The sequence below is a fragment of the Chiloscyllium plagiosum genome, unplaced genomic scaffold, assembly GCF_037043375.1.
Source record: "Chiloscyllium plagiosum isolate Xiang-an unplaced genomic scaffold, Cpla_swu_hap1 HiC_scaffold_19, whole genome shotgun sequence".
Lineage (NCBI taxonomy): Eukaryota > Metazoa > Chordata > Chondrichthyes > Orectolobiformes > Hemiscylliidae > Chiloscyllium > Chiloscyllium plagiosum.
The window spans coordinates 65,648,862-65,672,084 of record NW_028270157.1 but is presented as its reverse complement, the minus strand read 5'-3'; the positions used below and the strand labels follow the sequence as shown (position 1 = coordinate 65,672,084).

General features: G+C 43.6%; 2 protein-coding genes across 3 annotated transcripts in view; one reads left to right on the top strand and one right to left on the bottom strand.

Moving 5' to 3' along the window:
• The window catches only part of LOC122559483 (uncharacterized), a 183,730-nt gene extending 165,098 nt beyond the window's left edge, over positions 1 to 18,632 (top strand). The window contains exons 55-60 of the mRNA XM_087996932.1: positions 240 to 275; positions 3,940 to 3,978; positions 9,469 to 9,612; positions 9,866 to 9,901; positions 11,000 to 11,038; positions 18,152 to 18,632. Of these exons, the coding sequence (XP_087853058.1) occupies positions 240 to 275; positions 3,940 to 3,978; positions 9,469 to 9,612; positions 9,866 to 9,901; positions 11,000 to 11,038; positions 18,152 to 18,155 (298 nt within the window). The 3' untranslated portion in view covers positions 18,156 to 18,632. The remainder of the gene's footprint in view (positions 1 to 239; positions 276 to 3,939; positions 3,979 to 9,468; positions 9,613 to 9,865; positions 9,902 to 10,999; positions 11,039 to 18,151) is intronic.
• A 489-nt stretch (positions 18,633 to 19,121) lies between these two features.
• Positions 19,122 to 23,223, bottom strand: part of LOC122559487 (E3 ubiquitin-protein ligase TRIM33-like) — a 110,957-nt gene continuing 106,855 nt past the window's right edge. For both annotated transcript variants that reach the window (XM_043708986.2, XM_043708989.2), the window contains one exon: positions 19,122 to 19,517. In XM_043708986.2, the coding sequence (XP_043564921.2) occupies positions 19,296 to 19,517 (222 nt within the window). In that variant the 3' untranslated portion in view covers positions 19,122 to 19,295. The remainder of the gene's footprint in view (positions 19,518 to 23,223) is intronic.

Here is a 23,223-nt window from a genome sequence, read left to right as displayed (position 1 = left end):
TTCACTGCCATCTCTACCTGATCCATCTTTACTCCAGTCTGTCTTCCCAACCTAACCCTTGGATCTGTCCAGAGGGGAAAAGACACTGAAAAACACAATTAAGACCTAGAAATGAGTGCACAGTTGATACTATTCATAAATGTACTGGGTTTCTTTCCTTCTGTGGACACTCTGAGATTGTAAAGAAATTTTGATTACACATTTATTTTGAAAGTATTTTCTTCTGTGTTGCCTTTCAGGTTCAGTGATGCATCAAGTTTGGTTGAGTCAATAAGGTAATCCCATGTCATAAAACAAATTTTTGACAGTGGAATTTGTTAAGTGCACACAAGGAATTTTTCTAATTCAGTATGTCGATGTACCTACTTGAGAAGGTGCAAAACTTGCCCTATTCTTGGGAAATAAGGCAGAGCAAGTGACTGAGGTGTCAGTGGGGGAACACTTTGGGGCAAGTGATCATAATTGTTTTAAAATAGTCATGGAAAAGGATAGAATTGATCTAAAAATTAAAATTGTAAAATGGAGTAAGGCCAATTTTAATGGTGTTAGGCAAGAACTTTCAAAAATTGATTAGGGTCGCTATTCATAGTTGGGAAGTGGGAGGCCTTTAAAAATGAGGTAATGAGAGTTCAGAGACAGTATGTTCCTGTTAGTGTGAAGGGCAAGGTTAGTAGGTGTAGGGAATGCTGGATGACAAGAGAAATCATGACTGGTCAAGAAAAAGAGGCAGATGTCTGGTATTGACACTGGGGATCAAGTGAATCCCAGAGGAGTATAAGGGCAATAGGAATATACTTAAGAGGGAAATCAGGAGGGCAAAAAGGGGACATGAGATAGTTTTGGCAAATAGGATTAAGGAGAATCCAAAGGGATTCTATAAATACATTAAGGGCAGAAGGATAACTAGGGAGAGAATAGGCCATATATGTGCAAAACCGTAGGAGATGGGTGAGATACTAAACAAATATTTCATGTCAGTATTTACAGTGGAGAAGGACATAGAAGCTATGGAACTTGGGAAGTAAATATTGATGTCTTGAAAAGAGTTCATATTACAGAAGAGCGGGTGCTAGAGGTCTAAAACTCATAAAGATAGACCATCCCTGGGACCTGATCAGGTGTTTCCCTGAACTCTGTGGGAAGTTAGGGAAGTGATTGCTGGGCCCCTAACTGAGATATTTGTATCATCGACCACCATAGGTGAGGTTCTAGAAGACTGGAGGTTGGCTTACGTGGTACCAGTATTTAATAAAGGTGTTAAGAGATAGCCAGGGAACTATAGACCATTGAGCCTTGTGTCAATGGTGGGTGAGTTGTTGAGGAGATTCTGAGGGACAGGCTTTACATGCATTTGGAAAAGCAAGGACTGATTAGGGATAGTCAGCATGGCTTGGTGTTTGAGAAATCGTGTCTCACTAACTTGACAGATTTTTTGAAGAATGACAAAGGAGATTGATAAAGGCAGAGCGGTAGATGTTGTCTATATGGATTTTAGCCAAACATTCAACACTGACCACATAGACTGGTCAGTGAGGTTAGATCAGTTGGGCTCCAGGGAGAGCTAACCAATTAGATGCAAAATTGGCTTAAAGATGGGAGACGGGGTGGTGGTGGAGAGTTGTTTATCTGAATGGTGGCCTATAACAGGATCTGTGCTGGGTCATTCTATTTAAATGATTTGGATGTGAATATAGGAGGAATGGTTAGTAGGTTTGCAGATGACACCAAAATTGGTGGTGCAGTGGACTGTGAAGAAGGTTACCTCAGTGTATAAAGGGACCTCGATGAAATGGACCAGTGGGCGAAAGAGTGGCAGATGGAATTTAATTTAGATAAATGTGAGGTGTTGCATTTTGGTAAGGCAAACCAGGGCAAGACTTACACAGTTAATGGTAGGGTCCTGGGGAGTATTGCTAAGCAAAGAGACCTAGGGGTACAGTTTCATAGTTCCTTGAAAGTGGAGTCGCAGGTGGTCAGGGTGGTGGTGAAGGGGTTTGGTCCTCTTGCCTTTATTGGTCAGTGTACTGAGTATAGGAGTTGGGAGGTCATGTTGTGGCTGTGAGGGACATTGGCTTTGGAATACTGTATTCAATTCTGGCCACCCTTCTATAAGGAAGAATGTTGTTAAACTTTAGGTGGTGCAGAAAAGATTTACAAGGACATTGCCAAAACTGGAGGGTTTAAGATATAAGGAGTGACTGAATAAGTTGCCACTGGAGCATCAGAGGCTGAGGGGTTACCTTATAGACGTTTATAAAATCATGAGGAGCATGGATAGGGTGAATAGTCAAGGTCTTTTCCTGGGTGTGGGGGAGTCCAATAATGGAGGACATAGTTTAAGGTGGGAGGGGAATACTTTAAAAGGAACCTGAGGGGCAACTCTTTCACGCAGAGGGGGTGGGCTGTGTGTGGAGTGTGGTTTTAGCTTAATTTCTGAGTGTAGTGCTGGAATGTCTGAAACTTGTTGCTACATGCTTGGAATAGAGCTTGAGGTGAACAGTTTAGTGCTTTGGAAACAAGAGTAGAAGACAAAAAGAATGCTGCTGAGGTTACGGAAATCCCTGTGTTTACTCTCTAATTCTAATTTTTGCAGTAGGGGGCTGAATAGTCTGGGGCTGGATGGGGTGAATCGGGTAAAAACAATGACTGCAGATGCTGGAAACCAGATTCTGGATCAGTGGTGCTGGAAGAGCACAGCAATTCAGGCAGCATCCGAAAAGCTTCGAAATGGACGTTTCGGGCAAAAGCCCTTCATCAGGAATAAAGGCAGAGAGCCTGAAGCGTGGAGAGATAAGCTAGAGGAGGGTGGGGTGTGAGAGGAAAGATTTAAAAGGGACCTAAGGGTCAACTTGTTCACACAGAGGGTGGTGCGTGTATGGAATGAGATACCAGAGGAAGTGATAGAGACTGGTACAATTACAACATTTAAAAGGCATCTGGATGGGTACATGATGGGTTTAGAGGGATATGGGCCAAATACTGACAAATGAGACTAGGTTAGACTGGGATTTCTGGTCAGCGTGGACGAGTTAGACTGAAGGATTTGTTTCCGTGTTGTTTGATTCTATAACTCCCTGCTGTTTCAATTTGGGGCCTAATATTACCATCAATATTTACTATTATAAGTTTCTATGCCAACATTTTCCAATAAATGATGCAATGACTCTGTCACGATACGGGTTGCAAGCTATCTTATTTTATTTTATTAAGCACAGTGGCTCAATGGTTAGCACTGCAGCCTCACAGCACCAGGATCCCAGGTTCAATTCCAGCCTCAGGTGACTGTCTGTGTGGAGTTTGCACGTTCTCCTTGTGTCTGCATGGGTTTCTTCCAGTTTCCTCCCACAGTCCAAAAATGTGCAGGTCAGGTGAATTGGCCATGCTAAATTGCCCATAGTGTTATGTGCATTCGTCAGAGGGAAATGGGTCTGGGTGGGTCACTCTTCGGAGGGTCGGTGTGGACTGGTTGGGCCGAAGGGCCTGTTTCCACACTATAGGGAATCTAATCTAATCTAAATGATACCACTATCATAGATATGACAGAGAAATCAGGAATTCTTCCAATAGGCTATGGTTGCTTGGAAGACTGAGGCTACCAGACGTTTGTCAAGCAAATGTATCAAGGGACATGGAACTAAGCTAGCTAAATGGGGTCAGTGTACTGATTCACTATGAACTTGAATGGCAGAGATACACTTGATGGATTAAAATGGCCTACTGTTGTTCCTGAGGGCAATAGAGCTCAGGACTAGGAGGCTGAGAGGGAGACAAGGATTGGGAGAATTGATTCAGGAGACTGCTTGACCAGGTTTTGATTAGGTTTTGAAGTGATAGTGGGCGTGTTGGTTGAAATGCTTTCATTAATCACCCAACAGGAACTGATGTGTTGTCCAAACGAAGGTGGGCACTTCCTAACATGGTTTTTTATTCATGTTTCAGAAGCAGATCTTCAACCAATTTCCTTCAGTCAACCATGAGGTATGTGATTAGTAACACTTGTTAGATTTCTCATTTATATTGCAGTATTTCTCAGACCAGCTTCAATCCTGTTGTCTTGTAGTAAAGATCTCAATGTTAGTGTACTACACGTTAATGTACTACATACCTCTGAACAGTCCTTTTCATTGTGCATCTTGTGGAATTATGCAGCATGGAAACAGACCTTTCGGTCTAACTCGTCCATGTTGACAAAGTTTCCCAAACTAAACTCATCCTACTTGCTAGCATTTGGCCCATATCCCTCTAAGCCCTTCCTATTCATGTACCTGTCCAAATATCTTTTACATATTGTATCTGTACCCACATCTACTATTTCCTCTGGCAGTTCGTTCCACATAGAAACCACACTTTGTGTGAAAACGTTGCCCCTCGGATCCCTTTCTCTTCTGAATATGCCTAATAGTTTGGAATTCTCCTAACTTTCGGAAAAGACCTTTGCTATTAACCTTATCTATGCCCCAGATGATTTTATAAACCACTATAAAGTCAACCCCTCAACCTCCTAGGCTCCAATGAAAAAGTCCAAGCCTATCCAGCCCCTCCTTATAACTCAAACCCTCCATTCCCAGTAAATCATTTCTGAACTCTCTCCAATTTAAATAATACCCTTCCCACAGCAGAGCAACATCTGGTGAGCTGTTTGTATGTCCATTTTACCCCAGGGTTTAGCTTCCATGCTCATCTCTACACCCTCTATGTTGTGTTACAATCACCGTGGAGACCAGCGACTTTTAAAAATATATTTAATTCCCACTGACTGATTTTGAAGATTAATTTCACAATGAAGAGATCAAATTCTTTCTCATGCTCCACAGTGTCAGGGCAACTTAAAGCAGAGCCATTTGGGTTTAAAGCACTGCTTTCCATTATTCCCTCATCAGCTTTGAGTGCTGCTGCTGTCTGTTTTGACATCTCAAGATTAAAGGTTGCCTGAAGGTTTAATTCCAACAGTTTTAAATAGTTTCCAGCTGCTGTTAATTTTTGTTGTCAGTCTGACAGCCCCAGTGCTCGCTGAACCTCAGCCGTCTGAGTTAGAACATAGAACAGTAAAGTACAGGCCCTTCGGCCCTCGATGTTGTGCCGACCTTTTATCCTACTCTAAGATCAAACTAACCCAAACACCCTTCATTGTACTATCTTCCATGTGCCTATCCAAGAGTTGCTTAAATGTCCCTAATGTATCTGACTCTACTACCACTGCTGGCAGTGCATTCCACACACCCACCACTCTCTGTGTAAAGAACTGACCTCTGACATCATCCCTAAACCTTCCTCCAATCCCCTTAAAATTATGCTCCCTCGTGATAGCCATTTCCGCCCTGGGAAAAAGTCTTTGGCTATCCACTCTATGCCTCTCATCATCTTGTACACCTCTATCAACTCACCGCTCATCCTTCTTCCCTCCAATGAGAAAAGTCCTAGCTCCCTCAACCTTTCTTCATAAGACATGCCCTCCAGTCCAGGGAGCATCTTGGTAAATCTCCTCTGCACCCTCTCCTTCCACATCCTTCCTGTCATGAGATGCCCAGGACTGAACACAATATCCCAAGTGTGGTCTAACCAGGGCTCTATAGAGCTGCAGCATAATCTCGTGGCTCTTGAACTCAATCTCCCTGCTAATGAAAACCAACACATGTACACTAACCCTATCAACTGAGTGGTAACTTTGAGGGATCTATGGATGTGGACCCCAAGATCCCTCTGTTCCTCCACACTGCCAAGAATCCTGCTTTAATCCTGTAATCTGCATTCGAATTTGACCTTCCAAAATGAATCACTTCACACTTTTCCAGGCTGAACTCCATCTGCCACTTCTCAGCCCAGCTCTGCATCCTGTCTCATTGCAACCTACAACAGCCCTCCACACTATCCACAACTCCACCATTCTTCGTGTCGTCAACAAACTTACGAACCCATCCTTCCACTTCCTCATCCAAGCTGTTTGTAAAAATCATAAAGACAAGAGGTCCCAGAACAGATCCCTGTGGAGCACCACTGGTCATCAAGCTCTAGGCAAAGATCATCGCCAAAGGTGCAGAAATCTCCTCTTTCACTCCCTGTAGTAACCTTGGGTATATCTCATCTGGCCCAGGAGTCTTAACTATCCTCGTGTTTTTCAAAATTTCCAACACATCCTCCTTAACATCAGCATATCAGCCTGTTTCACGCTGTCCTCACAAACAACAAGGTCCCTCTCACTAATGAATACTGAAGCAAAGTATTCATTAAGGACCTCCTCTGACTCCAGGCACAAGTTCCCTCCACTATCCCTGATCAGCCCTACCCTCACTCTGGCCATCCTCTTGTTCCTCACATTGAAACAGTAACTTCTACAGCAGGCTGCCAGAGACTCCTGAATCAATGGTCGCCATTTGCCAAGGACAGGAGCTCTGTCAGCTGGGTCTGGTGTGCGTCATCAACTGGTGCAACATGTTGATAGGGAGCAGGGAACTGCAAAATGGGGATTGAAGAGAGCTGCAAGAAAGAAATGGGAAGCAATGGTGACAGAACAGCTTTAAACCTGTTAATAAAGGAATATACAGCCAACTGGGATGCCAGAAAACTGTAAATCACTAATTAATTGCTTGTAAATGAATGTGGAATCTCTATCTTAAGGCTGCAAAAGTTCATATTTGGAAAAAGAAATGAAGTGGATCTCACTGAAATGAACACTATTAATGGTTAAATTGAGATCCGAGACTGAGATCTGAGATGCCTTTTAAAAGGGTAGTTGGGGAGGGAGAAGAGGTGTGTGTTGTCAGGAGAGGGGGAATCTTCTGGGGGGAGGGGAGAGGATGAGTGTTGTGAGAGGCAGAGAGGGAGAAGATAAGTGTTGTTGCGGGGAAGACGATGAGGGAGGAGGGTGAGTATTGTCAGGAGAAAATGAAAGAAGAGTGTTGGCTCAGGGGGGTAGGTGTGGTGAGATTTTGGCTTCTCCTATCAGCTTCCACTGTTCCTCACTGTCGAGGCCCGAGATTAACGCTGCAAGACGACTCAGTTAATTGTCCAGGTAAGTCTACAACACCAAGCCCATGTCTCTGTTTTCTGTGTCATTTCCCATTGTGGTCCAGATTGTGCATTTCTACCATTGGGAGTTTGAACTTCCCAAGTGAACAGCCCACACCTTTGCATGGGTGATGAATTCGCCAGGTCCCAAAGAGCAGGAGAGAGTTCCTCAATCTTCCTTGTTGTTGCTTTGGGAGAATTTGCCCATTACAAATGGAATGTGCCCACGATCTCCCCCTGCTGGAATTGTAGATGTGTTACAACTCAGACTTCCTTTTTTTTCCCACCTGAGTTAATGAGTTAACAACAAAATAAAGACCCAGAAGTAAAGGAGTGTTTTTGTAAGCTGTTCTGAGTTGGCCTGTGCTATCACCTATTATGCGATTGGCCACTAGAGATCAGGTAATTGTCTCAGTCTTTAAAGATTGTAAATATGGTCACTCGTTTCTGTGAACTCTGAGGATCTGAGTATTGCCAATGCATCTTGTGGCAGGTCTGTTGTATGAAATGATATCCTCTGGCTGCAGTAACCATACAAGTAATGAACTGAAATCTTCATGCATTTACTTAACTACACTTTAAATATTTTTAATCAAGCTGTTCAGCCATGTGTGGGAAAGATTGGTACTTGAACCTGGCTTTTCTGGTAGGAGTGTCCCACAAGAGCCCTAGACACTAAGATATTCTCCTCCAAAACACCTAACTCTCGACTCCTTTTCATTTTGATTAGATCCAGTGAAAGCTCTCCTTAGCCAGAAGGCTCCACATTTTCCCTCTGACCTAATGACGGGCATTCCATTCTTTATATTGAGAACTACATTTAAATAGCACCTTTAACCTGGTAAAATATCCCAAGACTCTTCACAGGGGAGTAATTGGACAGAATTATTTACGCCAAGCTAAAAGAGGTGGACATAAAGACAGGAGACTAGATGTTTGGTCAGAGGTAGATTTGGCTGCAATGCCAAAGCTTAATCATAGAATCCCTACAGTGTGGAAGCAGGCTATTTGGCTTATCAAGTCCACACCAACCTTCCCAAGAGCATCCCACCTTCCCCCCCCCCATATCATTCCTGTAACCCTGCATTTCCCATGATTAATGTACCTAGGCTGCATATCCCTGGAGTCTGTGGGCAACTTAGCATGGCCAATCCACCTAAGCTGCACATCTTTGAGATTGTGGGAGGGAACTGGAGGAAACCAACTCAGACAAGCTCCACATTGACAGTTGGCCAAGGCTGGAATCGAACCTGGGTCCCCAGCACTGTGAGGCAGCAGTGCTAACCACTGAGCCAGATAAGGACGTGGCCACTAATCGTAGGGAGAAATTAATGAAGGCTGACAAGTGGACAGCAGCGGCTCGCAGGCAACACTATCTGCCCTCTGCGATGGAATAATTCTTTGTGGGAATAACATCTGCTGAGCCCTTTATATCGCCTATCACCAATTCCAAATCCAGGAATACCTCCACCATCTTGGAACAGTGTAGCAAGCTTTTTGAGAAATGCCATAAGGAATTGAATTGTGTGTGAGAAAGGATTGTGTTGGGAACGAAACAGCCAGGATGGTGCCAAAAGCACAGCAGGCCCAACAAAAAAAACAATTTCATGGATTGATAATGACTACGTTGGAAGAGTTACTGTCCTTCTCTCGTCCCACTATAACAAGGGTCACAACGTAGAAAAGGATAAAATGAATTGTATATAGCCAATTATGTGCCTTCTCTATATTACACTTAAAGTAAAAAGTACCATCAATTAAACTCAAAATTATTCATTAATTATGGGCAAAACTTATTCAATGGTGATACAAAACTGGTTAATTTGCAGTATGGAAATATAAATGTTTACTCTTCCAAGTAATTCAAATACACACACACGTGCACGCGGTGAAGGACAAAACATATTTCTCTCTTCAGAGATTAACTTCAGAAAAATAAAACCTTTGGCCAACAGGTCTTAGTTCTTAGAGACAAATATAAAGGATAAGGTCTCATATTTATGAACAGAAAGACAGCTTGCTCAGCAAACAGTGTGGAGAATTCTTCAGCAGGACAGTCAGTGTTCAGACTGCACCAGGGATCCAGGTGCTACACTGTTATCTGTAGAGCTGGGCTGGGGAGCTCTTTCCCTTCCCAGTTGGGCATCGATTCAATAATCCAAACAACCTCCAAAGCAGGAACAGCAGCCAGACAGTCATTGTTCTGGTCTGTAGTAATCACAAGACATGACTATTCACAAATGGCTTGTCAAATGAAAGGTGTTCCCACTGTTCCTTCATTTAAAAAGAAAATCAAACAGAAGTGCGTGAAGAATATTAAACACAAAGCCACTGCAATGCTACCATTTGAAGTGATGTCTTGTGCACCTCACCTTGGCTGACAAAGTCCATATGACATCGCTGTCAGTGGTACCTGCTGTCACCTCACACTGAATTTTCAAATGTTCATTTCTGTCCCCTCAGCTCCAGGTATTCCACTGGCTTAACCCTGGCCAACCCGGTACAAACCGGTACAGTACAGAACAGGATGGTACAGAGTCGATTGGTTCAGACTGACCCAGTATGGAATGAGTCACTCCAGACTGGTACGCTGCAATCTGTCAGCAGGTAGGTGAACTTCGCAGTTTGTTAACCCCAGATATTCTCATGTGATTTTGGTGGGGTGGAGGCAGAAGAGAGGCTCAGGACCTAAGACGCAAAATATCTTTCGGTCATTGTCTCAGGACATGACCCTTTGCTCCTATTCTCTATCCTCTGCATCTTTCTTCATGTCCACTTTTCATGAGTCAGGTCTATAAAAATTCTTTTTGGCTGATTTTTCTTGCGTTGACTTTATTTGAGGTTTTGTGTTATCTTTCAGGTTCAGCGATACGTCCAGTTTGGTTGAGTCAATAAGGTGAGTGCATTTCACACAACTCCACCTGTGAATTGTCTTGCCTATGGCTCACATCCTATTGTCACCATTTCTCTCATAGCTTATTATAAATCTCAAGCAGGACAGTTTTCTGTTCAATCATACAATGGTTATTGTCACAGTGAAGTCCCCTGGTCCTGGGCCACATAAATAGCTCTATTCCATTTTGTACCTGATCACAATTTTGAACATGACAAGTTTAGAATTCTTCCTGCAAACATCTGTAGTTTTCTGAACAATTGGAAACCTCAGAACTGTGATGGTGGATGAAGGCATCAAGGAGCAGGAAGCTAAAATAAGTAAATGGAATTGAGTCACAGAACCCCCATGACCTAATTCAATCTTAAGAGTAAGCTCAAGTTGCTAAATAGTTTACTCCTGCTCCCAAGGCAACAGTCTTGCCCAGCATTCAATTAGGAAAACTCGTACCCACAAATTGTGGCTGGGCAATAGCTAAGTGTCCTTTCAATGTTCCTCTTTTACTTCATCTCAAGGGTGGCACAGTGGCCCTGTGGTTAGCACTGCTGCCTCACAGCACCAGGGTCCCAGGTTCGATTCCAGCCTCGGGAGACTGTCTGTGTAGAGTTTGCACATTCTCCCCGTGTCTGCGTGGGTTTCCTCTGGGTTCATTAGTCCAAGGGAAATGGGTCTGAGTGGGTTACTCTTCAGAGGGTCGGTGTGGACTTGTTGGGCCAAAGGGCCTGTTTCTACACTGTAGATAATCTAACCATTCAGTTTTAAATGTATTAGATGCATTTATATAGCTTCCTTTAACATAGTTAAATAACCCATGGTAGTTCACCAACAACATTACCAAAGTTAGATGACATACCATCTCAGGAATAACTAGGATGGGAATTGTTGGTCAAAAAGTTGGTTTTTGGAGGGGATTAGGTGTGGGGGTGGCATTGGTAGTGACATTGATTTAAACGCTCATAGTACATGCTTGACCAGAACTGATGTAGTATACAGCTGGAGGTGTAGGTGCTAAACATGATCACTCCTTCAGAGTGCAGTGTTTATCTTTAGTCCAACCCCCCACAGAACATATTTCTGACATGGCTTTCATTGGTGTTTCAGGAGCAGATCCTCATCAGGGTTTCTTCCGTCAGTCAACAGGTACGTGACTTACAATGGATGCTGTTTCACATGTCAGACTGGTACCATTTTACAAAGCAATGTCAAAAGCCTTAGGACACCCCCCCCCCCCCCCCCGCCGCCACCACCACCACCATTGTCCTGTTGGGGTCGGTCCCATTCTTTAACATGTCAAGTATCCCGAATATTCTCAGTCAGATTCCTTTATGAAATAGAACAGCTGTAGCCACGTCCTCTTATTGCCCATCTGTATAAGCAGAGAGCACCCTCTCTGTGCTGCCAGACTGAGGGTGGCTCCTGCTGTGATACCACCAAAGGACTGAAAACAGTCCACCAGCTGCAGCCTGAATACAACTGAACTGAGCTGCCAATCTGGTGCCATTATACTAAGCAGACTTTTGGATTAGCAGTCGGAGTGGAATTTTGGAGTTGCCAGGAGTACAGAAGGAGACGGGAACCTATAGACTACGGCTGTATTGATTGCACTAACGTTAAGAGAGTCTCGTGGTTGTCTGAAGGTCCTGACCTCTGGCAGCACCACATTATTACTGGCTACAGAAGAGTTTCAGTTCTGTGATATTAGAAAATTCAAAGTGTTGACTGTCAGTTTTCAGGGAAGTTGTTATAGAGTCATACATGTAAAGCACAGCAAATAGAGCCTTCGGTCCAACTGGTCAATCTAATCCCATTTGCCAGCACTTAGCCCATATCCCTCTAAACCCTTCCTATTCATACACCCATCCAGATGCCTTTTAAATGCTGTAATTGTATCAGCCTCCACCACTTCCTCTGGCAGCTCATTCCATACAAGCACTATCCTCTGCGTGAAAAGGTTGCCCCTTGAGTCCCTTTTAAATCTTTCCCGTCTCACCCTCTTTAGATTTGGACTCCCCTACCCTCTGAAGAAGACCTTGACTTTTGACCCTATCCATGCCCCTCATGATTTTATAAACCTTGATAAGGGCACCCCTCAGCCAGGAGATCATTGGGATGATCAATGTGGAAGTAGATTAGATTCCCTACAGCGTGGAAACAGGCCCTTCGGCCCAACAGGTCCACACTGACCCTCCAAAGAGTAACCCACCCAAAACCCTTTTCCTTCTGACTAACGCACCTAATTGACAATTTAAGCATGGCCAATTCACCTGACCTGCACATCTTTGGAATGTGGGAGGAAACCGGAGCACCGGGAGAAAATCCACGCAGACACGGGGAGAATGTGCAAACTCCACACAGACAGTCACCCAGGGTTGGAATCGAACCTGGGACCCTGGTGCTGTGAGGCAATGCTGCTAACCACTGAGCCACCGTGCTGCCCTATTTGGCATGGATAAGAGTGTTTCAACAGCATACAAGCTGAAGTGGAAAGGGAGCAGTGTTAGACAGATGGAAATAGGCTGTCTGGATAGAGAGAAAATATCTTGTTGGAAGTTCAATTCAGGGTCAAAATAGAACTCAATGATTACCAGGGTCAGCCTCAGCCTCAGGATGGGGTGAGGGGATTCAGTGACTGGAGGACAGAATTTGCAGGAGAGACACAAGACAATAGTGTTGTCTTATTAAAGGGAATACTTAATCAGAAAATTTCTGCTCACTCAAAACCAAAGGTTGGTGGTCTGAGTGAGATGGTGATGAGCTGGAACCTGACAATGCCTAGTCCTATGTGGAAGCTGCCTTTGTGAATGTGAATTATCTCAGAGGGGCATATAGAATTCAACATTTAACCAGTTTTACAATTATCTTCCATTTTTATGCCACCTCTACATCCACTTCATTCACCGGTACAACCAATCAATGCTCACCACTTATCTGACTATAACTCTTCATAAGTTCTGAACACCTAACCCCCAGCTACCCCTTAACTTGAGGTAAGAAGTGAATTATTTACTAAATTGTGAATATTAAAGATTTGAACAGTGCATCATTATCGATGTTCCCATGTGCTCTTCCTGCTGGCATCCAAATATGTTACAATTACTCTGAGTCATTCTTAGGCAAGGGGCCACTATAACAGACCACACACTTCTTTTCCTGATTTATTCATGGGATGTGGGCATCGCTGTCTCACCAGCCTTTATTTCCCATCCCCCAGGCAAGGTGAACTGCCTTCTTCAACTGTTGCAGTTCATATGCTGTAGGTAGACCCACAATTATGTTTAGGAGTGAATTCCAAGATTATGACACTGACAGAGATGGAACAACAATATATTTCCAAGTCAGGATGGCGAGTGGCTTGCAGGTGATGGTGTCCCCATGTATCTGCTGCCCTTGTCCTTCTAGATGGAAGTGGTCATGGGTTTGGAAGGTGCGGAGGATCTTTGAAGAATTTCTGCAGTGCATCTTGTCATTAGTACACACTGCTGCTACTGAGCGTCAGTGATGGAGGGAATGAATGATGTACCAGTCAACTGGGGGGCTTTGTCCTGGATAGTGTCAAGCTTCTTGAATGTTGTTTGAGCTGCACTATCCAGGCAAGTCGGCAGTATCCAATCACACTCCTGACTTGTCCCTTACGCGCACTTTGAGCTGGCAGGAGGTAAGTTACTCGCTTCAGTGTTCCAAAATGGTGAAGGAATAACAATATCATTCCAAGTCAGGATAGTGCGTGGCTTGAAGATGGTGACATTTCCATGTGTGTGCTGCCATTGTCCTTCTAGATGGTAAAGTTGGCAAGTTTGGAAAGTAAGGCTTGTATATCATAAATACTAAGCTACTGTACGTGGTGGTAGAGAAAGTTGGTGTGAAGCTTCTTGGGTGGTGTTGGATCTGCACTCAATCAGGGGTAAGTGGAGAGTATTCCATCACACTTGTGACTTGAAGATTGTGGGCAGGCTTTGGGGAGTCAGGAGGTGAGTTACTCATGGCTAAACATCCAGACTCTGAGCTGCTCCTGTAGCCACAGGTGTTTGAGTTCAGTTTCTATTAATGCCCTAGATGGTGGCGGAAGGGTCGAGATGTAAATGCCGTTGAATGTGAAGATGGGATAGTCAGATTCTGTTTTGTTGGAGACAGTCGTCACCTGGGCCTTGTATGGTGTCAATGTTACCTTACCATTTATCAGCAGGATGACGTAGCTCCAATTCCAAGCAGTGTCAACTATTTGGCAGGTAACTGTGCTGTAGTTTCACCAGGCAAAGGTTTGATTTTGAGGTTTATTCTTCTGCACTGTTCCTTGAACCAGGTTAATTCCACCTGCTTGACAGTAGTGGCAGAGTGGGAAATATGCCAGTTCAGGAGATCGCAGATTGGATAATAGATGTACACTTTTTAGCTACCTGATCTGTTCTGGATTTATCCCATTCAGAACCATGGATGTGACTACTTCAAATGGACTGTAGTCATTCAATAATTCAGGGCAGCACAATGGCTCAGTGGTTAGCACTGCTGTCTCACAGCGCCAGGGATCCAGGTTCAATTCCAACCTCACCTGAGTGGAGTATTGCACATTCTTCCAGTGTCTGCATGGGTTTCCTCCCACAATCCAAAGGTGTGCAGGTTAGGTGGATTGGCTGTGCTAGTGTTAGGCACATTAGTCAGGGGTAAATACATGATAGGGGAATGGGTCTGGGTGGGTTACTCTTCGAGGGTCGGTGTGGCCTTACAGTCATAGAGATGTACAGCATGGAAACAGACCCTTCGTCCAACCCGTCCATGCTGACCAGATATCCCAACCCAATCTAGTCCTATCTGCCAGCACCCGGCCCATATCCCTCCAAACCCTTCCGATTCATATACCCATCCAAATGCCTCTTAAATGTTGCAATTGTACCAGCCTCCACCACATCCTCTGGCAGCTCATTCCATACACGTACTACCCTCTGTGTGAAAAAGTTGCTTCTTAGGTCTCTTTTATATCTTTCCCCTCTCACCCTAAACCTATGCCCTCTCGTTCTGGACTCCCCAACCCTAGGGAAAAGACTTTGTCTGTTTATCCTATCCATGCCCCCCATAATTTTGTAAACCTCTATAAGGTCACCCCTCAGCATCCAACGCTCCAGGTAAAACAGCCCCAGCCTGTTCAGCCTCTCCCTGTAGCTCAGATCCTCCAACCCTGGCAACATCCTTGTAAGTCTTTTCTGAACCCTTTCAAGTTTCACAACATCTTTCCAATAGGAAGGAGACCAGAATAGCACACAATATTCCAACAGTGGCCTGACCAATGTCCTGTACAGCTGCAACATGACCTCCCAATCCCTGTACTCAATACTCTGACCAATAAAAGAAAGCATACCAAACGCTTTCTTCACTATCCTAAGTGTGTACAAGACAATTTTCTGATTCGATCTGTGGATTTACCTATTAGAAAAGGTGCAAAACTAGACCTACTCTTGGGAAATAAGGCAGGGCAGGTTACTGAGGTGTCAGTGGGGGAGCACTTTGGGGCCAGCGACCATAATTCTATTCGTTTTAAAAGTGATGGATAAGGATAGACCAGATCTAAAAAGTTGAAGTTCTAAATTGGAGAAAGGCCAATTTTGATGATATTAGGCAAGAACTTTCGAAAGCTGATTGGAGGCAGTTGTTCGCAGATAAAGGGACAGCTGGAAAATGGGAAGCCTTCAGAAATGAGATAACAAGAATCCAGAGAAAGTATATTCCTGTCAGGGTGAAAGGGAAGGCTGGTAGGTATAGGGAATGCTGGATGACTAAAGAAATTGAGGGTTTGGTTAAGAAAAAGAAGGAAGCATATGTCAGGTATAGACAGGATAGATCGAGTGAATCCTTAGAAGAGTATAAAGGAAGTAGGAGTATACTTAAGAGGGAAATCAGGAGGGCAAAACGGGGACATGAGATAGCTTTGGCAAATAGAATTAAGGAGAATCCAAAGGGGTTTTACAAATATACTAAGGACAAAAGGGTAACTAGGGAAAGAATAGGGCCCCTCAAAGATCAGCAAGGCGGCCTTTGTGTGGAGCCACAGAAAATGGGGGAGATAATAAATGAATATTTTGCATCGGTATTTACTGTGGAAAAGGATATGGAAGATATAGACTGTAGGGAAATAGATGATGACATCTTGCAAAATGTCCAGATTACACAGAGGAGGAAGTGTAGGATGTCTTGAAACGGTTAAAAGTGGATAAATCCCCAGGACCTGATCAGGTGTACCCGAGAACTCTGTGGGAAGCTAGAGCCTTGTTGGGTTGAAGGGCCTGTTTCCATAATGTAGAGAATCTAATCTAAAGAGTCTAATAATTGCCTTCAGGGCAATTAGGAATGGGCAACAAATGCTGACTCTGCCAGTAGGTTCCTTCTAAACTATAACCATAGCATTTAAAGTCAATAAACAGTGCAGACAAACTGAGGGTGATCACTGAGGATATGTTCTGCCACTTTGTCAAAACATCCATCAGAAATTGATACACCATCTCATCACATGTTGACATGTCAAACATCCCCTCTTCATCAATGAGGCATACAAAAGGGAAATTAATTAATGAATCCCAGACAATGGGACTGTATTGATCGTGGATGAAAATCTTGCCACAGAGGGAGCTCATTTACCACAAGCAAAGAGCAGCGAGCTGTTCAACACAGTTACATACATACAGAATATTACCAAAGACAGGCATCCATCAATCACAAAAGGGGATCTGTTCACTAAAAAGGGCCCCATTCTTCACAAAGCTGGGTTTCCTGTCTCTGCTGACAGCCATATTCATCATAAAGACAACCCAGACATTGCAAAAAACCCATTTGTAGCAATCCCAGAAAAATGGCAGCACATGTATGAAAATGGGGACAGAGTGCCATTAAGGAGGTCTCATTAATTGTAGGCTGATTGTGAGCTGCTGCATAGTGTGGTTATTAATATTCCCACTTATTCTTCTTCCGCTTTGACTTCCAAAGTCCATGAATTGCAAGTCAGTGCTGTAAAATGGTGTCAGTGTACCAATTATCATGCAGGTACTGGCTAAAGGGAACATATGTCATCATTAAGGCCAAGATAACAAGCTTGCCTCAGAGCTAATATGCTGAAGCAACTTTGAAAACTGATACTTATCCAAACTCTTCCAAAATAGGATAGAAAAAGCCCTTATATATTGCAGATAAAAGCAGACAGGCAACAATGGCTGTGCATATTAGTGATCTGATCTTAGTTGTGGTTTGTTACGGATGTGGGCAATCCATTTCCTTGATCTAACTAGTAGAGATTGAGATTTGGACAAAAAATGTTCATTGCTAGAAACTGAACAGAGTTACACAAGTACTGCTGTCAATGCAATACTTGATCCAAGCTTGCTGTATCTCTCCACGGACTGATTCCATCAATCCATGGTGTTAATTACACTCCAGACACTAATCCTCTTAGGCTAACAGACAGAAACCTCATCTGGGGCAATCGTGCAGGTGCATTTGCCCTGTGAAGTCATCTTGGTTTCAATCTCCTGCGTAATCAAACAGAGAAGCTCAGCCCATCAGGATGCCATTGACATCATGCTGAAGAGAATCCTGTTGGTATTGACACAGCATGGCCCCCCCAAGGCTGAATGGTCCTCAGCAAGCAGTACCTTCAGGCAAGATGCCATTGTCAGAAAAAAAAGCAGAGGGGGGTTTGGAACAATGCAGTCTGTTAAACAGTTTAGCGACAGTGTGGCAGTCATGGATGTTTCTTCCACCATTTGATGTTTGCTCAAAGTTGACAAACACTAAATCTTTCATATTTTCTTCTGACAGAACTAGAGTATTTTTGACTTCATCAGCCTTCAGTGAAATTGCTGAGAACTCCCATTTCTTATCTTTAATTTTGTATTCTCGCGGTAGGCCTTTTGACAGAACAACACCTAACACTAAAGTACCTCAGATACTCTGATGAATTGGCCTCCTGTTGGCTTTTCAACACCTCAGCAGCAGAATGACATTTGCAAATCCTGCTCTATGACAAGGAGGGGAATGAAGGACTATAGTACACAATGACACAGCAGATCTGCCCATCACAAGGCAAAATAACTAGCTATTCCTCTGGTACATAGGCAGACATTTTATGCAGTGTATCTGGTACTTCATTCATTTCATATAAATCTTAATATTATCCACTTAACTATGTAAATACAAGAGTGACCTTTGTTTTATTTACCATCCAGAATTCCTGATTCATATACTAACATTATGTACCTTAATCCCACCCTTTAGGTAATGAATGACCATCCATCCAGTCTCAATTCAAGTTGAAGCTTGTACAAGATTTATTTTTGGGGCAGGGGTTGTAGTTAAAATATTCTTTTAAATTATGTGACTAATTACATGGCTTTTAAGTGTTGAGATATATAATGACGACAAACTAGAAAGCCTGCATTTATTCATTTCATTTTCACATTGTGATTAATAGAATAAGGATGACTAGTTATCCGGGTGAAACAACTGTCAGCATCTGTGGCACGAAAGCGGATTTAGTCACTGGAGTAGCAACATTAATTCTGCTTTTGCTGCACAGACTTGCTGAGTTTCTCTAGCAATTTCTGCTTTTGTTTCAGATCTTCAGCATCTGCGATTCTTGGTTGTTATCTTAGTAGGTGTCTTATTTTCAAATCGGGATTGTGTATTATGGAGGTTAAAATAAAATTATGGCAGCCATTGATAGAAGTTTAACTCCAATAAAAGGTCTCTTGCCAAATTACTGCCTAATTATGTTTGAGTGTTGTGGTTCAGCTTCAATTAAGGCACAACAGCAGCACCCTTCAAGTGTGTTTTGTGAAGAAATATCGCCAAACATTTATGTAAGAGCTGAGCTACCCCACTTCATAGCCTTGTGGGTAGCAGTCACCCAGGGACCTGTCAATGTTTTCATTTTACCTGCAGTCCTGCTAGTTTTACCTTGGGTGCAGTCACTGGAGATTGTGCTTAGCAGGGGGCAAGGGTGCTATGATCTTATTTTCCTCAGTGAATTCACTGTGAACATTTGCAATTTTAAAAATGGTCTTAAGGCAGCCTGGTCAGTAGAGGAGAGAACACAATGGTGACAGTGGTACTTCTGCAGCGTGTGGAGAACATCCAGATAGCAGCAATCACCAACTCACCTCAAAAAGGTGAAAATCAAATGCAAACGTGGGCGAAAAGTGGTGACTGATATTGGGATTCACAAACAAAAAAAGGGCAGACATGGTTATGAGGTAGTAGAAATGTCTTTAATTTACCACCTGCTGGTTTGTACTTCTAATACAGAATAGTGTTCATCACTAACTAGATATTTCAAGCATCGCTTCTTAAATATTATTTCTATGATACAAATATTACAGTTATCACCAAGTCTATGTAACAAGAGAAGATTGTTTTACAGTCATTTGATGAAGATAGGGCTGTCTCTCCCTTTGCAACGCTTTCGTCGAGGCTGGACCACATCGTCGTCATCGTCCTCTGAGTCAATGTTGACCTTTGGGCTCTCACTGTCCACTTTGGTGGGTGGCAAGGGTGGGAAAGTCCTGTCTGGAAACAGCGCCATCAGCTTGGACTCAAAGATCTGCTCCAAGGTCTTACCAGCATGGGCCACCTCAGAATCCGGCTGCAGGGAAACCAAAGCAAATGGTATTTCTATAACCACAGCACACCTTTTCCCCCCCACATGCACTGGGCCAAACACAATCTCTGCCATTTCCATGAAGGCACCCAGATCTCTGCTGTTTTGCAAGCTCTGTAGTTTATGTTTTGCCATTTCAGATTGTGGGAAGAGGCTAAGGGGAATGTGGACACATATTGAAGTCAGTAAGTTCCAGTCTGGTTTATGCGAATACATTCCCTTCAGAGCACTGAGGGGATATGATAGAGGTCCTCAAGGTCATGAGGGGTTTGGCCAAGAAAGATTGAGGGAGTCTTTACCCATTAGGTAAAGGGTCAGCTACGAAAAGACAAAGGTGACATAAGGAAACCATTTTAAAACAAGTAGGTTTGGAATATACCAGCAGATGTAGAGTCAGTATGGATAGAGCTGAGAAATTCTAAGGGTAAAAAGACCCTCTTGGGAATTATCTACAGGCCCCCAAACAGTCTGGATGTCGGATGTAAGTTGAATCAGGAACTGAAATTGGCCTGTCGCAAAGATGTTACTACAGTTGTTATGGGGGATTTCAACATGCAGGTAGACTGGGAGAATCAGGATGGTATTGGACCTCAAGAAAGAGACTTTGTGGAGTGCCTCAGAGATGGATTCTTAGAACAGCTGGTGCTGGAGCCTACCAGGGAGAAGGCAATTCTGGATCTGGTATTGTGCAACAAACCAGAATTGATCAGTGAAGGAGCCATTGGGAAGTAGTGACCATAATACAATAAGCTTCAATCTGCAATTTGAGAGGGAGAGGGTACAATCGGAAGTGACAATATTTCAGTTGAATAAAGGAGCTGTGAGGGAGGAGCTGGCCAAAGTTCAATGGTACAATACCTTAGCAGGGATGACAGTGGAGGAACAATGGTGGATATTTCTGTGTATAATGCAGAAGATGCAGGATCAGTTCATTCCAAAAAGGAAGAAAGATCCTAGGAGGAGGCTTGGGTGGCCGTGGCTGACGAGGGAAGTTAAACATATAAAGTTAAAAGAGAAAAAGTATAACATAGCAAAGATAAATGGGAAAACGGAGGACTAGGAAGCTTTTAAAGAACAACAGAGGATTACTAAGAAGGAAATACGCAGAGAAAAAGGTGAGGTACGAAGGTAAACTGGCCAAAAATATAAAGGAGGATAGTAAAAGCTTTTTTAGGTATGTGAAAGGCAAAAAAATGGTTAAGACTAAACTTGAGCCCTTGAAAACAGAAACAGGGGAATATATTACAGGGAACAAAGAAATGGCAGAAGAATTGAATTGGTACTTCAAATCTGTGTTCACTGGGGAAGACACAAGCAATCTCCCTGAGGTAACTGTGGCTGAAGGACCTGAACTTAAGGGAATTTATATTTGCCAGGAATTGGTGTTGGAGAAACTTGGGCTGAGGTTAGGAATAGGAAAGGTGAGGTCACCCTGTTAGGAGTCTTTTACAGGCCTCCTAATAGTCCTAGAATCATTGAAGAAAGGATAGGGAAGGTGATTCAGGAGATGAGTGACAGTAATAGGGTGGTTGTTATGGGGGACTTTAACTTTCCTGATATTGATTGGGAAAGCTATAGCTCAAGTTCGTTAGATGGGTCAGTGTTTGTTCAACGTGTGCAGGAGAGTTTCCTGACACAATATGTAGACAGGCCAACAAGAGGTGAGGCCATACTGGATTTGGTTCTGGGTAACGAACCAGGCCAGGTGTTAGAATTAGAGGTAGGTGAGCACTTTGGGGATAGTGACCATAATTCGGTGATTTTTACTCTCGTGATGGAGAGGGATAAGTGTGTACTACAGGGCAAGAGTTATAGCTGGGGTCAGGGAAATTATGATGCGGTGAGGCATGACTTAGGATGTGTGGCTTGGAAAAGTAGACTCCAAGGCAAGAGTGTAAATGATATGTGGAGCTTGTTCAAGGAGCAACTATTGAGTGTCCTTGATAATTATGTACCTGTCAGGCAGGGAGGAAAGGGTCGTGCGAGGGAGCCGTGGTTTAATAAGGAATTGGAATCCCTTGTTAAATGGAAGAGGGCGGCCTATCTCAAGATGAGACGTGAAGGTTCAATTGGGGCGATTGAGAGTTATAGGGTAGCCAGGAAGGACCTGAAGAGAGAGCTAAGAGCAGCAAGGAGGGGACATGAAAGGTCCTTAGTCGGTAGGATTAGGGAAAACCCTAAGGCTTTCTATAGGTATGTTAGGAATAAAAGAATGACTAGGGTAGGAATAGGTCCAGTCAACGATAGTAGTGGGAAGTTGCGTGTGGAGGCGGAAGAGATTGGGGAGACACTGAATGAATACTTTTCTTCAGTATTTACTCAGGAACAGGGCATTGTCGTCGATGTGAATACTGAGTCACAAATAAGTAGAATGGATGGCTTTGAGGTATGTAGAGAAGAGGTGTTGGAAATCCTGGAAAAGGTGAAAATAGATAAGTCCCCTGGGCCTGATGGCATTTATCCTAGGATTCTCTGGGAAGCAAGGGAGGAGATTGCAGAGCCATTGGCCTTGATTTTTATGTCCTCTTTGTCTACAGGAGTAGTGCCAGAAGACTGGAGGATAGCAAATGTGGTTCCCTTGTTCAAAAAGGGGAGTAGGGATAACCCTAGTAACTATAGGCCGGTGAGTCTCACTTCTGTTGTGGGCAAAGTCTTAGAGAGAATTGTAAGGGATAGGATTTATGCACATCTGGATAGGAATAATGTGATCAAGGATAGTCAGCATGGTTTTGTGAAGGGCAGGTCGTGCCTCACAAACCTTATTGAATTCTTTGAAAAGGTGACGAAGGAGGTTGATGAGGGGAAAGATGTGGTATATATGGATTTTAGTAAGGCGTTTGATAAGGTTCCCCATGGTAGGCTACTGCAGAAAATACGGAGATATGGCATTGATGGTGAGTTGGAGGTTTGGATTAGGAATTGGCTGGATGGAAGAAGACAGAGGGTAGTAGTTGATGGCAAAGTTTCTTCATGGAGTGCCGTCACTAGCGGTGTTCCGCAAGGATCTGTTTTGAGACCATTGCTGTTTGTCATTTTTATAAATGACCTGGAAGAGGGGTTAGAAGGTTGGGTGAGCAAGTTTGCGGATGATACGAAAGTCGGAGGAGTTGTGTTACAGCAGGATATAGAGAAGCTGCAGAGCTGGGCAGAAAGGTGGCAAATGGAATTCAATGTAGCTAAGTGTGAGGTGATTCACTTTGGGAAGAATAACAAAAAGATGGGGTACTGGTCTAATGGTCGGATACTTGGTAGTGTGGATGAGCAGAGGGATCTTGGTGTCCATGTACACAGATCTCTGAAAGTTGCCACCCAGGTAAATAGTGTGGTGAGGAAGGCATATGGCGTACTGGCTTTTATTGGTAGAGGAATTGAGTTCCGGAGTCCTGAGGTCATGATGCAGTTGTATAAGACTCTGGTGCGGCCGCATCTGGAATATTGTGTGCAGTTTTGGTCGCCATACTATAGGAAGGATGTGGAGGCACTGGAACGGGTGCAGAGGAGGTTTACCAGGATGTTGCCTGGTATGGAAGGAAGATCGTATGAGGAAAGACTGAGACACTTGGGGCTGTTTTCATTAGAGAAAAGAAGGTTTAGGGGTGACTTGATTGAGGTGTACAAGATGATTAGGGGGTTAGATAGGGTTGACAGTGTGAACCTTTTCCCGCATATGGAGTCGGGTATTACAAGGGGG